The sequence below is a fragment of the Eurosta solidaginis genome, chromosome 2, assembly GCF_040869045.1.
Source record: "Eurosta solidaginis isolate ZX-2024a chromosome 2, ASM4086904v1, whole genome shotgun sequence".
Lineage (NCBI taxonomy): Eukaryota > Metazoa > Arthropoda > Insecta > Diptera > Tephritidae > Eurosta > Eurosta solidaginis.
In genome coordinates, this window is record NC_090320.1 from 86462250 (window position 1) to 86478321 (window position 16072).

The 16072-nt window shown below is 34.3% G+C and overlaps 2 protein-coding genes and 1 long non-coding RNA gene across 7 annotated transcripts in view; all 3 read right to left on the bottom strand.

Annotated features, from left to right (window-relative positions):
• The window catches only part of LOC137240064 (NADH dehydrogenase [ubiquinone] flavoprotein 1, mitochondrial-like), a 109509-nt gene extending 109199 nt beyond the window's left edge, over positions 1-310 (bottom strand). Inside the window, exon 1 of one of the 2 annotated variants that reach the window (XM_067765980.1) lies at positions 102-310. In XM_067765980.1, coding sequence (XP_067622081.1) covers positions 102-150 — 49 coding nt within the window. In that variant the 5' untranslated portion in view covers positions 151-310. The remainder of the gene's footprint in view (positions 1-101) is intronic. The other variant, XM_067765981.1, reaches the window with a different exon arrangement.
• Positions 311-2184: 1874 nt separating this feature from the next.
• LOC137240068 (uncharacterized) lies at positions 2185-4730 on the bottom strand. The gene is made up of 4 exons (XR_010949593.1): positions 4448-4730; positions 4103-4380; positions 3785-4035; positions 2185-3696 (listed from the first exon to the last, which is right to left on the bottom strand). It is a non-coding gene; the product is annotated as an uncharacterized lncRNA (long non-coding RNA).
• Positions 4731-5101: 371 nt separating this feature from the next.
• LOC137240066 (uncharacterized) lies at positions 5102-15597 on the bottom strand. Of its 4 annotated transcripts, none has more exons than XM_067765985.1 (6): positions 15393-15597; positions 11357-11468; positions 8203-9081; positions 7892-8104; positions 7678-7834; positions 5102-7615 (listed from the first exon to the last, which is right to left on the bottom strand). In XM_067765985.1, the coding sequence occupies exons 3-6, from the start codon at positions 9061-9063 to the stop codon at positions 7491-7493; spliced, it is 1356 nt and encodes a 451-aa protein (XP_067622086.1). In that variant the 5' UTR covers positions 9064-9081; positions 11357-11468; positions 15393-15597; the 3' UTR covers positions 5102-7490. The 4 variants fall into 4 exon arrangements, with proteins under 4 accessions (XP_067622086.1, XP_067622083.1, XP_067622085.1 ...); XM_067765982.1 differs by having other exon boundaries at positions 15233-15597; XM_067765984.1 differs by lacking the exon at positions 15393-15597 and adding an exon at positions 11591-11940.
• Between the last annotated feature and the right edge of the window lie 475 nt (positions 15598-16072).

The window sequence follows — 16072 nt, forward strand, 5'->3', positions numbered from 1 at the left end:
GTGTCTGGAAATTACGTAAGTTATTACATATAGTTGTGAGCTTATTAATATTAACAACTTTTTAACTAGGCTAGATGTTTACGACATATTTACTTTCTTACCAAGCTTTCGTTTTTGCAACAAATTTAGCCTCGCTAGTGCTCCAGCCATTATTGTAACTATTTACAAAGAAAACAATTTCGCAAGGTAAACCCACAAATTTGTGAGGTAAAGTAGAGTTGGCAAATATCCGTGTACCTGTGATTTTGTCACAGGTACTGAATGATCACAGCTGAACGCTGTGACTGCTTCTGAGGAATAGCCGTGACTGACTGACTGTGATAGCATCTGCACTTCGTTCACAATCACGTTTAATGATAATCTCAATCACATGAGTCAACGAATCTGTGAATCGTGCTACAACTAATTAGCAGCAGATGGCGCAGTCGCCATGTAAAACCATGCATGTATATGTATTTAGAATGGATATTTTTTTTGCATTCCGTTTTGAATACGGTTTCTATTGATGTGAATACGTCTGTTACTTACGTTCTGAAAATCATTTCATTTTGAATATTCTCGTATTGACTGGACTGGGGCGATTTGGAGTGTATCACTTTAAGCTTAAAGTTTTATAAAAATTTATTATTTATAAAACATGTCGTTAAAAAAATCCAAAACCAGTTTCCTATGGCAGTTTGTTGAAAAGGTGGATCATTCTTTTGCCACATGCAATATTTGCAAAACCAAAATATCTTATAAAACATCGACAAGTTATTTGAAGAGACATATGATTCGGAGGCATCCGACCGTACAACTGGAAGAGCTTGTGGTAAATTTTAACGACTTCCAAGCTTTGTTAGTGTCCCTGTGTATGTATGCATTTCCATTTGCAGGATAAACCTCAACCTATCGAAATTGATATCACCGAAGAGCAGCCATCAACTTCCAGTGCAGCACCAAAACGGATGACACAATTTAAAATTATAAAAAACTATCGCCCAATTTCAAAAGAGGGTTTGAATATCAAGCTTCTGCAGTTATTTACTATAAACTTACAGCCGTTCAGCGTTGTAGACGATAGAGGGTTCAGGGAATTTGTGAAATCTTTGAATCCTATGTACGTACTCCCAAGCAGACGGGTAGTTTCCAAAACCATGATTCCTGCTTTGTACGAAGAGTGCAGACATAAAATGCAAGGAATTATACAAGGCGGCAACCAATTTTGTATTACAACGGATTGTTGGACTTCAAGAAATGTTTGTAGCTTCATTGCTGTGACAGCGCATTTTGTATCACCGGAGTTTGAGCTGAAATCCATACTATGTCGGCTTCAGAGCTCAATATTAACCATACGGCCGAAAACTTAGCTAACGCGATATACAAGATTGTCTGTGACTGGAATGTAGAAAGAAAAATTTTGCTTTCTGTTTCCGATAACGCCAGTAACATAAAATGTGCCCTTACAACAAAGTTGAATTGGAAACATTTTGGATGTATGGCTCATACAATGAATTTGATTGTTAAAGATGGCTTGCGTGTAACGGAAGTTGCTGAAATAATCGATAAGATCAAAGGTATAGTTACCTATTTTAAGAAAAGTTCTTCAGCCAACGAAGCTTTTCTGAGCTATCAACGAAACAGTGGCAGGGACCCGTTGAAGCTGATTCAACAAGTTGAGACTAGGTGGAACTCTACGCTTGATATGATGGAACGATTTGCTGCGCTTGAGGAAGCAGTAAAATGTACGCTAGTTTTTTAAACAGGAGCCTTTTAACCTTGTCCAGTGAAGAATGGCAAATAGTCAAAGATTTATGTATAATATGTCAACCATTCAAAGACGCTACAGTAACCATAAGTGGCGAAACGTATTGTACGGGATCCCTGGTAATACCAATTACAAATGGTCTTCAGGACGTTTACAGGCATTTGCTAACAAAAGTTTGGCCCGATCCTGTGCGCAAGGTTATAGACATTTTTGTAAATGGTATTCGGGAACGATTGCGCAATATCCAAAAAAGCAACACATTTTCTGTAGCTACATTTTTGGATCCTAGGTTTAAATTATTAGCATTGACGGATGAATTAGCTGCAGAAAATTGTAAAAAAATTGTGAAAAGTAATCTTATGGAACTTAATAGGGCAGAATCGGCTCCCTCGTCTGAGAGTGTAGACGAACCTGCAGAATATTTTCTTTCCATTTGGAGCTCTTTCGATCAATGTGCCAACCAAAATAGACCGAAAGGTAGTGCTGAAGCAAAAAGCATCATTGAAATGCAGCGGTATTTAGAGGATGGAATAGTTTCCAGAACAAACAATTCATTTCAGTGGTGGCGCGAAAATAAATATAAATACCCTAAGCTAGCAGATTTGGCAAAGAAATATTTATGTGCACTAGCATCTTCTGTTCCATGTGAAAGAGTTTTTTCGAAAGCAGGCCAAATAGTTAGTGACCGTCGCTCACGACTGAGTGAAAAAAAAACTGAGATGCTTATCTTCTTAAACAGTAATCAAAGTTTTGTATAACATTTTTAAATTAAACGCATCCAAAAAAAATATTTTACTAAGATTGATTGAATATGTATTTATATTAAATTTTTTTTCTGTATGTACGAATATATACAATTTTTGTAGTTTTATTTCATAAAATATTTTTGGTACCTGTATTTAAATGTTAATTGAACTAAAGGCTGACTATGATAAAATAAAAAGAATTTGATAACAAAAAATTGGGTTTTAAAATTACCACTTATTTATTTATTTAGTAGTCTACAAATTTAACAATTAATCAGATTAAATATAGTTACGGGTTATAGATAAATTACAGAAGCATACAAATTGCACAAAATTATATTATAAAATATGTATATATTATTAAATCAGTTGTCGGGATTGACTGTGATGCCGAGTCACAGGAATTGATTATTGGTGCTGCCGGAATGGACGTGATTTCCAGCAGCTGATGTATATTTGTCCAGATGTTGCGATTTATTGGGTTTTAAAAGACGGTGAACCCCCCTAATTATCCACCTCCTTGACCTCCTTATCATGTACCTAAAAGCGAAAATTAAACATTTAATTCCTTTCATTATATATACAATAGTTTTTACAAATTATAAATAACGAGTACTCTACAATAACAACAACCTGCTACAACAACACCAACCCAAATCTTAAAATTAATAACTGACAACCCCTTTATTAATAGATGAAAAACTATTGCAATAATCTCTTAATTGTTTGGCGCACAACCATAGGTGCCCATCCTTTAACAACAACTTGAGAAAATCGAAACGCTCATTGCATATTATGCGGATAACGTCCATCAATACATAAAGTGTTCCGCTCAACATTCGGCATTTCAGCAATCATGTTGCGAATTTTATCCATATATGCAGTTAAACTGTTCGTACCAAGTATGATGAAAGTATAATCATTTGGCAAACGTTCAATTACTTGTTGGTGATTAAGTGTTTGTTGAGTGCGCGCAGCATGACTGGGCGATTAAACATACAAGCAACAAATTTCGCGTATTAAACGCTGGTAATGCTTGACCTAATACTTCTGGCGGTATTTCCTGGCTATGCGCAAACGTTCAAAAAAGCTTTAACACTTTTTTAGCCTTTAAACCATTCTTATCGTCCTCGGCAAGGCGCCTTATTAGTTTGAGAAGCCGTTCACGCTGACGCTTATTAGCGCCCGTCATACTACTATAGGCTAGAAAACATAGTGAAAATTTTATGATTATTCTTATTATCAATTAATATTAATTTTGTATTCATATTTGTTGAAAGTTTGTATCTACCTGGAATGATTCAAACAGATGAGTAAATTGTTCGGACGTAAAATCCCAAGCTAATTTCGCCAAAAGGTCATGTACATTCTTAACAATTGCCTCATGTTTGCCACTCTGTGCACGCCATACTGTATCCAAATCTTCAAGTGTTAAGGCGTGTTCTTTTATAAGAAATCGTATTATCTTCTCCAGCTTTTCAACATATTGTAGCTGAGCAAGGCGTCTTTCCAGCGCAAAACATCAGAAAGTTTGATATAATTCTAGTACCAAATAAAATCGCAATGAAAAAGCCAATATTTTTATATTAAATTGTTTACGTGTACTTACGCTCTGCTGTCAACCAATCCATTTCACCATCGGGCATACAATGTTGTTGTTGTTGTGTACGATGTTGAATATGAGCTTAGCACTATATTGATTTCATTTAGCGCATTCATTTTACCATTGAAGCTAGATACGTGTAATAAGCGCAATATCATTTTGAGACGAAACATTTCCAGATCACGTATGAAATCCTCTTGTTCAGGCAAACGACTTGCTAACACACGTGCCGACTTTACAATACCATTAATATAATCGTTCCACCCCTCCGGTTTGGCTTCACGCTGCAATTCATCATCAGAGAAACTATATAACAAATCCAGCATAACATTCTAAATTTGCATAAAGTACTTAGCAATGGTTGCAGGTGTCAACAGCTGCTCGTAGCACTGCTCAATTCAATGCAAGTGTCAATTTGTTATTCTGGCTCTCGTCGGACGTGCCGCCTTTTGTTTGCTCTTGATTGCAGACCACAATGATACAGTTCCAACCAATCCTTTTGCATTTTTTAGTTTATTAAATATGACACTGTCATTTTGATGACAGTATCAAATGTTACATGTGTTAGTGGAGAGCAAAAAAAGGCTTTGAATGTGTGCGTGAACTATCACCAACCACCGTCTTGAAGGGTAGCTCTTCCCCAGCAAAAATGTGCCCGTAAATTGACTAGGAAAATGACTAACAGCTGTGTCGATGGAACACGTAAATCGTTAAGTAGCATTTGTACAGGGCAGCGGTAACTTTCGTGACCAGTCCATTTCGTCGTACCTATTTATGTGATTGTCCATACTGCTCACACATATACGGTTTTAGGTTATCGAAATGTAAACAAACTATAGTGCTGTACTGTTCTTACATTCACGTTCTGGCAATCATTTTTTGAGTTATATACCTGTAACTTTACGAGTATTTTTACGTTAATATGACCGTCATTTGACTAGTGTTATGACCGTTTTTTTACTTGGATTATACTGCTATATAAATAAAATATTTCTTTAATTCAAATCTATTAACATTTCTTTTATTAAACATTTTTACAATATATTACATTATTTATAATAGTTGTAAATTATTAACTATAAGTCTTAAGGAATAGTTTTTCAGTCTTGTTGGTGACCCATAAATACAAATTTTATTGTATGCGATTGTATGCGATTGTATGCATACAAAGTTAAGGGAAACTTAAATAAATTAATTAATGATATAGAAAACAAAAGAAAAGAACTAACAGAACTATTTGTTGCAGTAAACCATCAAAGCGTGAGTAGGCAATTCACAATTTGGGTAAGTTGACTTGTAATTCGCCAATTTTAATGCTATAACTTTTTTATTTTAGTTCAGAAAGCTGCAATTGAGGTTCGAAAGTTACAATTGAAGTTCAAAAATTTCAATTCAAGTTCAGAAAATTAAATTCAAGCTCAGAATTTCAATTTGTAGTTCAGAAAATTAAAATTGAAGTTCAGAATTTCTGTTTGTAGTTCAGAAAATTATAATTGAACTTAAATTGTTATTTTCTGAACTTCAGTTGTAATTTGCTGAACTGCAGTTGAAATTCCTGAGCTTCAATTATAATTTACTGAACTTCTATTGAAAATTGTGAACTTCAATTGTAATTATTTGAACTTCAATTGAAATTTCCGAGCTTTCAGAACTTTAATTGCAACTTTCAAATTTTTTTTACATAAAATGAACAATTTAACATTTTATTGACAGTTAAATTGGTGAATTGCCTACCAGCGGTTTGAAACCACTTACATTCGTATTGGCGCTTCTCTATATCATTAATATAACAATATCTTTTTAATAATTCAATTAATACACAAATATAAATTTTTTCCCTTTACATTTTAGAACTGTGTACAAAAATATGTAATTTTACATATCACAACCTAAACCAAAAAGTATTTCAACTCATAATCAGAGAATTTTTTTAAGTTTTCATATTTTTTAGTTTAAAATGCGATATATGCATTCTGTGGCATAATTTTAGATTGAATGTACTTCATGCAATTTTCCTTCTTCGTGATTTTGCAATAATAAACGTAGGTACTCATAGTAATTTTTTGCTTTGAATTATGTGATTACAATATTTATAAGGACTATTTAGTTGATGGTATTGGTACTGTCAGTTAAATTCATCAGCAATTATTTATATTCAAAATATTTTTTTGTTATACATCTATTTTATAAATTTTGGTTAAAAATTATTGACAAATTCGTTGCAATTAGATTGCTTTAAAAATCTTTGCAAACTTTGTGCGATTGTTGAATATTCAGGCAGGTTCTGAAATTCGAGTATTATTTTAATTAGAGCATAAAAAGCTTAGTAACGTAGGAAAAAACTTATAATTATTTCAGTTAAGTTCATCACAAATATTTATATTCAAAATACTTTTTTCTTATACATCTAGTTTATAAATTTTTGGTTAAAAATTATTGACAAATTCGTTGCAATTAAATTGCTTTAAAATTCTTTGCAAACTTTGTGCGATTGTTGAATATTATTTTAATTAGAGCATAAAAAGCTTAGTAACGTAGGAAAAAACTTAGAATTATTTCAGTTAAGTTCATCACAAATATTTATATTCAAAATACTTTTTTCTTATACATCTAGTTTATAAATTTTTGGTTAAAAATTATTGACAAATTCGTTGCAATTAAATTGCTTTAAAATTCTTTGCAAACTTTGTGCGATTGTTGAATATTATTTTAATTAGAGCATAAAAAGCTTAGTAACGTAGGAAAAAACTTAGAATTATTTCAGTTAAGTTCATCACAAATATTTATATTCAAAATACTTTTTTCTTATACATCTAGTTTATAAATTTTTGGTTAAAAATTATTGACAAATTCGTTGCAATTAAATTGCTTTAAAATTCTTTGCAAACTTTGTGCGATTGTTGAATATTATTTTAATTAGAGCATAAAAAGCTTAGTAACGTAGGAAAAAACTTATAATTATTTCAGTTAAGTTCATCACAAATATTTATATTCAAAATACTTTTTTCTTATACATCTAGTTTATAAATTTTTGGTTAAAAATTATTGACAAATTCGTTGCAATTAAATTGCTTTAAAATTCTTTGCAAACTTTGTGCGATTGTTGAATATTATTTTAATTAGAGCATAAAAAGCTTAGTAACGTAGGAAAAAACTTAGAATTATTTCAGTTAAGTTCATCACAAATATTTATAGTCAAAATACTTTTTTGTTATACATTGCATTTAAATTGCTTTAAGAATCTTCGCAAACTTTGTGCGATTGTTGAATATTATTTTAATAAGAGCATAAAAAGCTTAGAATAGGAACGTAGGAAAAAAAGAATTATTAGGTTCTTATATAATTTTTAATCAAGATTATTTCAGTGTGTCTTGTTTGTTTGTTGTAGGTAGGTTTATGCTGTTTCAGAGCTGGATTTATGGGTCAGATACCGCCTTTGTTTATGCCGATTGTGGCTCAGCGTTAAACACCGTCTCATGCTGTCTTCGAAGTCGATCCTGCCTTGCAGTTTGAAAACGTCTAAATTAATAGGAATGGACAATGTTAGTAATAACATTTTAAAAATATTTAAATTACACTACCAAAAAGTACGCTGTTCACGAGTTTCAGTTTAGATAAAGATCGTTTGCCCTGTACTCCGTCCCAGTTAAAATTGAAAAGAACGTTGTCAGAGAAAAGTTTTTTCATTACTCCAATAATGTCTAATGATGCACCTTGCAGCATAAAGATATATGATTTCTAAATGAAAACCACCAATTTAAGTTATGAAACACAATTAAAAATATTCAAAAATACCATTGATTCTTGATAATCATCTGAGTCCAACTTTTTCTCAATGTCATAAACTGAATCCAGCGATGTTAGTGGCATAACGATAGAGAGCTCGGTGTGAGTATCATTTTCCGTTTCTCCGCTGATACGGCACACTATTTTGTGCGTTTTCTTAATCAGAACTTTTGAGTCACGCATGACCTTATAGATAGCCATGACTTCTGCCAATTCTGGAAGCTGAAATGATAGCATAAATAATAATTAAAGAGAATCAAGGTATTGCGGCTACAATTGCTAGGGTTTCACAAATAACAGTTCAATATTTCACTACGCACCTTTTCTTCAATCTTAGTCAATCTAAATTCCAGGTCGATATGCTTCTGTAATATTGTTTGTAGTATTGCCATTATATTTTCGTTTGTTGTAGGGAATGTCCCTTCGTTGGTTAAGGAAGTAGCCGCATTATTCGAAACGGTACTCGTTGTATTTAAGGAAGAGTGAAAGGACGCGCTGTGTTGTGCTACATCGATGAAATCGGCGTTTGCTGAATCGGAATTGGAGGGAAGTAAATCAATCAATTTGTTGTGTTTTTGGTTGGTACTAGAGCTGGACGAATTATTGAAATTGTTGTTTATAGCTTTTGAGCTAGATGGAAACGGTTCGCTGTGTAGTGCTACATCGACCAAATGCGCATTTGTTGCATTGAAGCCCTTTGACAAGTAAAACTTTCGGAATTTTGGCGTATATGGTTCGCTGGTTGTGGCGCTAGACGGATGACGGAGATTGGCGTTCTTTGCATATAATTTAGATGGAAACGGTTCGCTGCGTTGTGCTACATCCACGACATGGGGGTTTGTTGCAATATAATTCGAAGCAAATTCATCGACCAAATTGGCATTTACTTTGCCCTTCACCAGCTTTACCTTTTTAATTCTTAGTTGGTTGGCTGTAGAGCCAGACGAACTATGCAAATTGGCGTTATTTGCATACAATTGAGATGGAAACGGTTCGCTGTGTTGTGCTACATCCACGAAATAGGGGTCCGTTGCATTGGGAGCGGAGGGAAGTACATCTACCATACCCTTGAATGTTTGGTTGGTAGTAGAGCTGGAAATATTTAAAAAGGCGTTGCTTTTCCTATTCGAAGTAGAGGTATACATATCTATGTCTTCTTCAAATATGTCCTGGCTCGCCATTCTTTCTGATCATATGTTCTCCATGAAAAAAAAGAAATACAATTACGAGTAGCATTTATAGTAATTTGTTTGAAAATATATGAGGAGGTCCTCACTGTAGGGTTATTATTTTTATTTAACTTTGAGTTTAAGTTACTTTGAACTTTGTAATTTTTGAATTTTTACATCAAGAAGATATTATGTATGTGACTATTCATATTAATAAAAAATAATAAAGCATACTACACTCGCCAAAACGTAACATTTCATTCATATGTGAATTCGAGTAAATTGATAAAGTTAATTTTACCATTGATGCCTTAGGAAAGCTTCTTACGAATATAATATATATATATATTTTCCAAAATAAACATTTTGGAAATGTTACGTTTTGGTGTGGACCTCCGCATGTCATCAAATTGGAGCAAGCGATAATATAAGAATATTAGTTAGAAAATTTGTGAAAAAGGTTATGAAGTAAGGGTATGAGAAGATATTTATTTTCAAAAGGAATACAAAAATACTTATGTTCAATATCTTCCCAGGAAATTTCAAGTCTCATTTCATCCAACCTATTTCCAACCAATATACTAAGGGCTGAAAGTGACTCAAGTGGTGCTTCGTAATAATTATCGACTTTAAGAAATGCGTTCGCTACTACCACGTCCTTTCCCGATTCGTTTATTGTTTCTATTATTTTTATTGGACCTGTCCCCTTACTAAAGAAATATGAATCCTTCTCTTTTTTTGGATCAATAATAAGAGAACCATATTTTGATGTTTTTTTTATTTCTAGGCATTTTCTCTCCTGAAGGCGAAAATAAAGTTGCTGCAAAATTTGATTGGGCTTTTTTATCAACTTTTTCAGGAATTGCATAAAATTTTCAAATTTGTATGCAGAGAATTGATCCAAAGTCCCATTATCTCTGGCACACGCAGGCAAATGCAACAAACAGTGGATGTTAAAGCTAATTAAATCGTCACCGTAAATTTCACCAAAGAGGTTGACAAACTCGTCTAACATTTCTTGTACAACATTGGTCTCGGTTTCGCAAAATGTTCCACAAGAAAGGATTCGTATGCTGGCATGTAAAAGAAGGAAATGATAATACAAATTATCATCAACGCAACCTTTTAAAACAAATATCCCAGAATAAAGTAAAAACTGTCTGTACTCTGTTGATTTCCAGTTTTTATTTTCTTCTAAATTTCTGCAAACTCTTCCGAATTCTGAAGGGACGTAGGAAGATATATAGTCAAACCTTGTATTCATTTCAGCAATGTTTCCCTTTGTCACGCCTAGATCAACAAGATGCATTGGATCTAGGGGGAATTGGGATACCATACGAAAGTTTGCTGCCTCAAGCACACTTTGTTGTTGTAAGTTATGGTGTTCCTTGTCAAGTCTGTTCTTAAAGGATAAGTCGGTTCGCAACTCACATATCTGTTTTGAGAATGACAATCTTGTTCCTATACGTTCTCCCACCTGGCAACACTTAGGACAACTGTGTTTTCCGCTATGTCCTTGTACTCCAGAAATAAAAGCTCGTGCGGGTGAATCGCATATAAATAGATGAACATCAAACCGTTTCAAATCGGGGAATGAGCCTACTTTCAAGCCATTTGTCCTTAATAGACTAACTTCCTCCGCGAAGTCTTTCAAAAAACCGTTTGCGTTTGTTGGTTTTTGTTTTCCTGAAAAACACGCAATCAAAAAAGGACGCTCAATTGCATTACCGACAATTGATCCTAGAATCGGCTATAGCACTCTCTTCGAACTTTCAAATGGTTTGAGACCATCAATTCCCACATCTATTAATACTTGTGTAGCGTTTTTTAGACTAGGAAACAACCTTGACTCGAAGTAGGACTGAATGTCATAGTATGCAAACTCACCACCGAGAATATTCTGTACTTCCACACTATTTTTGGGTGTTTCAAGAATTGTCTGTGCCGACAGCGGCAGATTTTTCACCCCAATAATTAATAAGGTCCGAACGAGATCATTTAATGCTTCTTGGGTAATATTATGTCGCATGGCCCATGACTTTATATAATACAATTTTTCTGCAGTCGAAAGTTCAGAAGGGAAGCTGTCGAACGTATTCTCAGCATCTGTTGCACATTCAGAAGATTCCTGACGGCAGAAAGAGCTTTCGGAGGTGGTGTCCCACACATCTGTCGCAACTGCATTAAAATCAGCATCTGCCCGAGCAAATTTTGAAATATTGGCGTATTCGGCTACACTGCGCTTAAATTCTTGATTTTCCTGACTGCAAAGGTTATAAAACGTTCTTCTCTTCATATTTCTTACCTGATATAGGACACGTTCAGAAACACAAAAATAGCGCGGACCCAAACACGCGAGCGTAAAAATTCTGCTTCCACTGCTGATATACTTAACCTTTTCCAAAGTATATGCTTGCCTAAATATTGAATAAAAAAATGTAAATGTTAGCCAAATCACTGTGTAGGGGCGACTCTGCTTAGAAAAACTTTTGAAATTGAAAAAACTTGTTTCTAAATTTTTGATTTTTTCAGACTCAACTTTATGGACTTGAATAAATTATAAACCATGTCCCTCAAACAATCGTGCCTCCCTTCAACCTTGAATTATCTAACTCTACACTGGATACAACAATATCCGAGCCAAGCAACTAATTGATGAGATTGTGAATTGAAAGTATATGTTATTTATAAGCTGCCCGAAGCCTTCAGGCTTGTTGCAGTTGCTAACGCCATATCTTTGGCCATTGTGGTTAGCATTATTAATCTGCAAACCACCTCTAACCTTTTGGTATGCATACTTTTTTGTGTGTCTGTCCACCATAGTCAAGGACTTTTCACCTCCTTCTCCACGTTGAGATTCCATGAAATCTGAATATCTAGAGGGATTACTATATACTTTTAAACTATAAGTATTTGTATTGTATTGTATTGTATTTTATTAAACATTTTCCAGATGCATACTTATTAACCTAAGATTACAATATTACATTAAATAATTTCAAATTACTATGCAGCATAGGAAAAGTATATGGCATTTTTTATATTAAAGTTTAACATAGTTCTAAATGCCAGTCCTAGCTTTGGTATATTGTTTTGTGTGGGGTGTACAAAAATAAAAATTGCATAAAGAGTTTAAGTTATACATTAAATTAAATCATCAAAGATATGAAAGAGAATCAATACTAAATATTTGCAGCTTCCTAAGGTATGTACGGTTTATAGGGTCATCCTCAGCATCGTTTCTAATTCAAAGTGATTATAACCAAAAAGATACAGCTTAACTTCTTTTTTAAATAAGTTGACATTTCTTATTACCTGTACAGTGGCAGGAAGGGAGTTGAAAAATTTGCACGACGTGTATGTGTAAAAACTTCTAAAGTGCGACGTCCTAGTATGCGGAATTTGTACCATCGGAAGTAGATTTCTTCGTAAGTTGTAGACTTCCGAAGGAAAGCTTTCCAGGTAGCCACACCGTATAAAGAATGTTTTTAAAACTTTGTAAAGATAGAGATGTCGACACGGAAATATATCTAGTTTCCTAAAATATAGCATAGAGTGAGACCTATAGTTTGCACTACAGATTCGCCTTATAATCCCCTTTTGAATTGTTACCACTGCTGACAGCTTATTAGCCGAAGCGCCGCCCCAGCATGTGATACCATATTGCAGTTTAGTTTGAAATATTCCGTAGTAAACTGTTTTTAAAGTGGATATTGAACATAACTTTTTCAGACGATAAAAGTGACGAGTGGTATATAGAAAGTATTTTTTTAGTGCATTAATGTGCTCAGACCAACTCAAGCGGTTGTCTATTATAATTCCTAGGTACTTGAAATTCTCAACAACTTCAACCCTAAAGCAGCTCTCACTACAGTTTCTATTACAATCAAAAGATCTCATCGCGTCACTTTGAGTGCACGATATATGGTGCATGTTAAAGCGAGAGCACACTGCGGAGTGAAATATGACATCATAACTTGGTTGTTCTTTGAGAACATGACTGAAATACATAAGTCTAGTTTTACTACTTACAATCAGTTTGTGTGAAGCGAACCAGGTTCGTAACAAATGTATATCATGGTTAATGTCACATATTAATTCAAAGTAATTCGGTGTACTGTACGCAATTGCAAGATCGTCTGCAAAGGCAGTGGCCTTGCCTCTCAATGGAAGCTTAAATATTGAATTAATATAGACCAAGAACAATATTGGACCAAGAACTGAGCCTTGGGGAACACACAGATTAACAAGCTGTAATCTACTGTAGCTACATTCTACTTTAACTTTTTGTGTTCTGCCCGATATATACGATTTAAGCCACTTATGCATAACACCGCGGAATCCTGCACTATATAGTTTATCCAATAGTACACCCCTATCGACCATATCAAAAGCTTTTGTTATGTCCACAAAGAGACCAGCACAACTTCTTTTTTCATCCAGAGCTTTGTAGACGTTGGTGCAAAAATCTAGCAAAGCGTCTTCTGTTGAAAGGTCAGAACGAAAGCCAAACTGCATGGAGCTAAAAAAGCTCGCTTTATTTAGAAAATTAACAATTCTGGTTTTAACAGCCTTTTCAAAAACTTTAGATATGGCCGAGAGTAGTGAAATAGGTCTGTAATTATTAACATCTTTTTTATCCCCTTTTTTCAAGATCGGAATTACAATCGCACATTTCAAACCATCGGGAAAAATACCCTGAGTAATGCTGGTGTTGAATAAGTATATCAGTATATCAACCACATTAAAATATATCTTTTTTAAAATTAAATTGGAAATACCATCCTCACCGCATGAACTAGAGTTTTTTAAGGTTTTTATAATGCTTATAATTTCGAAACCTGTGATAGGGTCAAAAAAGAAGCTATTTCGAGCATCTTGGCCCGATGGTAAATGGGTCGCAAACCGACAATTGCAGTTAGTTAATACTGTGTTCCCAACCGTTGTAAAGTGCGTGTTAAGTTTATTAGCTACTTCCACAGCATCCGTAATCGACTGACTCCCAGCTTGTAATGCTATTCGCTCATTATCTTTTTCACCGTTTCGATTAAGAAGATTATTGACAACTTCCCATTCTTTCCTAATATTACCAAGTGCTGAATTAAACTTGTTTCGAAAGAAGTTTTCCCGCGTCAGTCGTATGGCCTTATTGGTGCTATTACTTATTTTGTTGTATCTAGTGCGGAGCCTTCTATTACTAGGATACTTAGCACACTTTTTTCTTAGTTGGTTTTTGAGCTTTATTTTCTGTAGGAGATCCCGAGTAATCCAAGGCTTAAGTCTCACATTTTTTTTACGATCATTTACAGTATACGAAGAGTTGAGAATGTGCGCGTTTAAGGTATCTAAAAATATGTAAAAAGCTACTGATATGTCATTTTCAGCGAGGACATTCGACCAACTTTCGAAACATAGCTTATGGTTCAGCATAGGGAAATTAACTTTGGTATATGATTTCTGAACGCGATTTGCTTTTGGTTTGTCGAAAACAATTCCAAATATTTGCAAACCCGTCATCGTGTGATCAGTTACTTGCAAGTCAATGTTAAAACTATTACAATATCTATATGGTACGGCATTAAAGCGGCAAAAAATATGATCAATACACGTACCCGAACTTAAGCGCGTCGGCTCATTAATATAGGAAGTATAACCATTTCCAGCCATCAAGGCCAAATAATCGTCAGTTTGCGCACTTTAAAATATATATATATATATTTGTGATCGGGAGAACTCCCTCTTTAATTTGATATCAAGTTCAACCCAGAAATCGGGGGGTGCTAAACTAAATCGCTGCCTTGATTTCATATTATAATGTAAGCATACGTGCTGGCATCCAATTTAGGTGCACTCGGTGGGCGCAGTTTCCTTTTCCCTTCATCTTTTGGTGGGCCTTGTGTGGTTTCAATCTTGGGCTTCCTCTCCACACTAGATATAAAATTTCACTTTGTAAGAAAGCATGGCAGCGATTTAGTTTAGCACCCCCCGAGTTCGGGGTTAAACTTGGTATCAAATGAAAGAGAGTTTTCCCGATCACACGATCACAAATATATATAACTTAAAGTGCGCAGACTTATAGTTTACGAGTTATTTGATGTTAAAGTTTGCAAATTTAGCAAATTTCTATAGCACTCTCACTTACAATTTACACATCTTTCAAAACTTTTATGCTCATAAATACCTATATAAATTGGCAACGATACACTTAAATTTCATTTTAGTATATTTCACATATAATTCTTGCATTGTTTTTACTTAATTTAAATGTTTTTATTAAATAAATCGCGCTTTTGTAGCAACATTCACATTTATGTATGTATATATTTTATCGATGACATTACAAAGCTGTTAATTTTGTCTCCACTTTCTGCGTAGCCGACAATTTCTTAAATTCTTCATCTGAACGACGAGCTACTTGTTTGAAATTATATGCTGCCTGCAAATTATCTGTACAATTTACTTGTTTGAAATTATATGCTGCTTGCAAATTATCTGTACAATTTATGCATATAATTTTTGGAAGATTATAAATTGATGTTGCGTGCAACTATGGTAAACGGAATGGCTGATTCGCAGAAAATTTTTGTGACGTATTTGAGGGTACATAGCATGTAAGAAAAGGCAAGCATATATGTATGGGGCATTTCAATTAGGCCATCTCATTCTGCCATACTAACAATTGTGGAACAATGTGGGATATTTTGTTGTTGGTCGCCATCTTTGGTCACTAGATTTTTGCTGGGTCCTCTTCCTATGTCACAGTCACGGATAAAATACGCTGTGACTGAGAGGTCACAAGCACAGATAACATTGTTCCTCAAAAATCACGGGATCTGCCAACATTAAGATAAAGTTAATGCTTAGTGATGGGTGATATTTACAATCGGCGATTGTTATTCCTCGAGACTCGATATCACAACATCGCAATGTTAATTCACAAATCACAAACAGCGTGGCGGCAGGGTGACATACATACAAACAAACACACGCATTTCATGTATTTTGTTTTTGAAATTTGCTG

Excerpts from the sequence above, each read along its gene's own strand:
- LOC137240066 (XM_067765985.1), bottom strand. The coding sequence starts at position 9,063 with ATGGCGAGCCAGGACATATTTGAAGAAGACATAGATATGTATACCTCT. Across the intron at positions 8,105-8,202 it reads TGACTAAGATTGAAGAAAAG|CTTCCAGAATTGGCAGAAGT; the intron begins GTGCGTAGTGAA and ends CTATCATTTCAG. Across the intron at positions 7,616-7,677 it reads CGTGAACAGCGTACTTTTTG|ACGTTTTCAAACTGCAAGGC; the intron begins GTAGTGTAATTT and ends CTATTAATTTAG.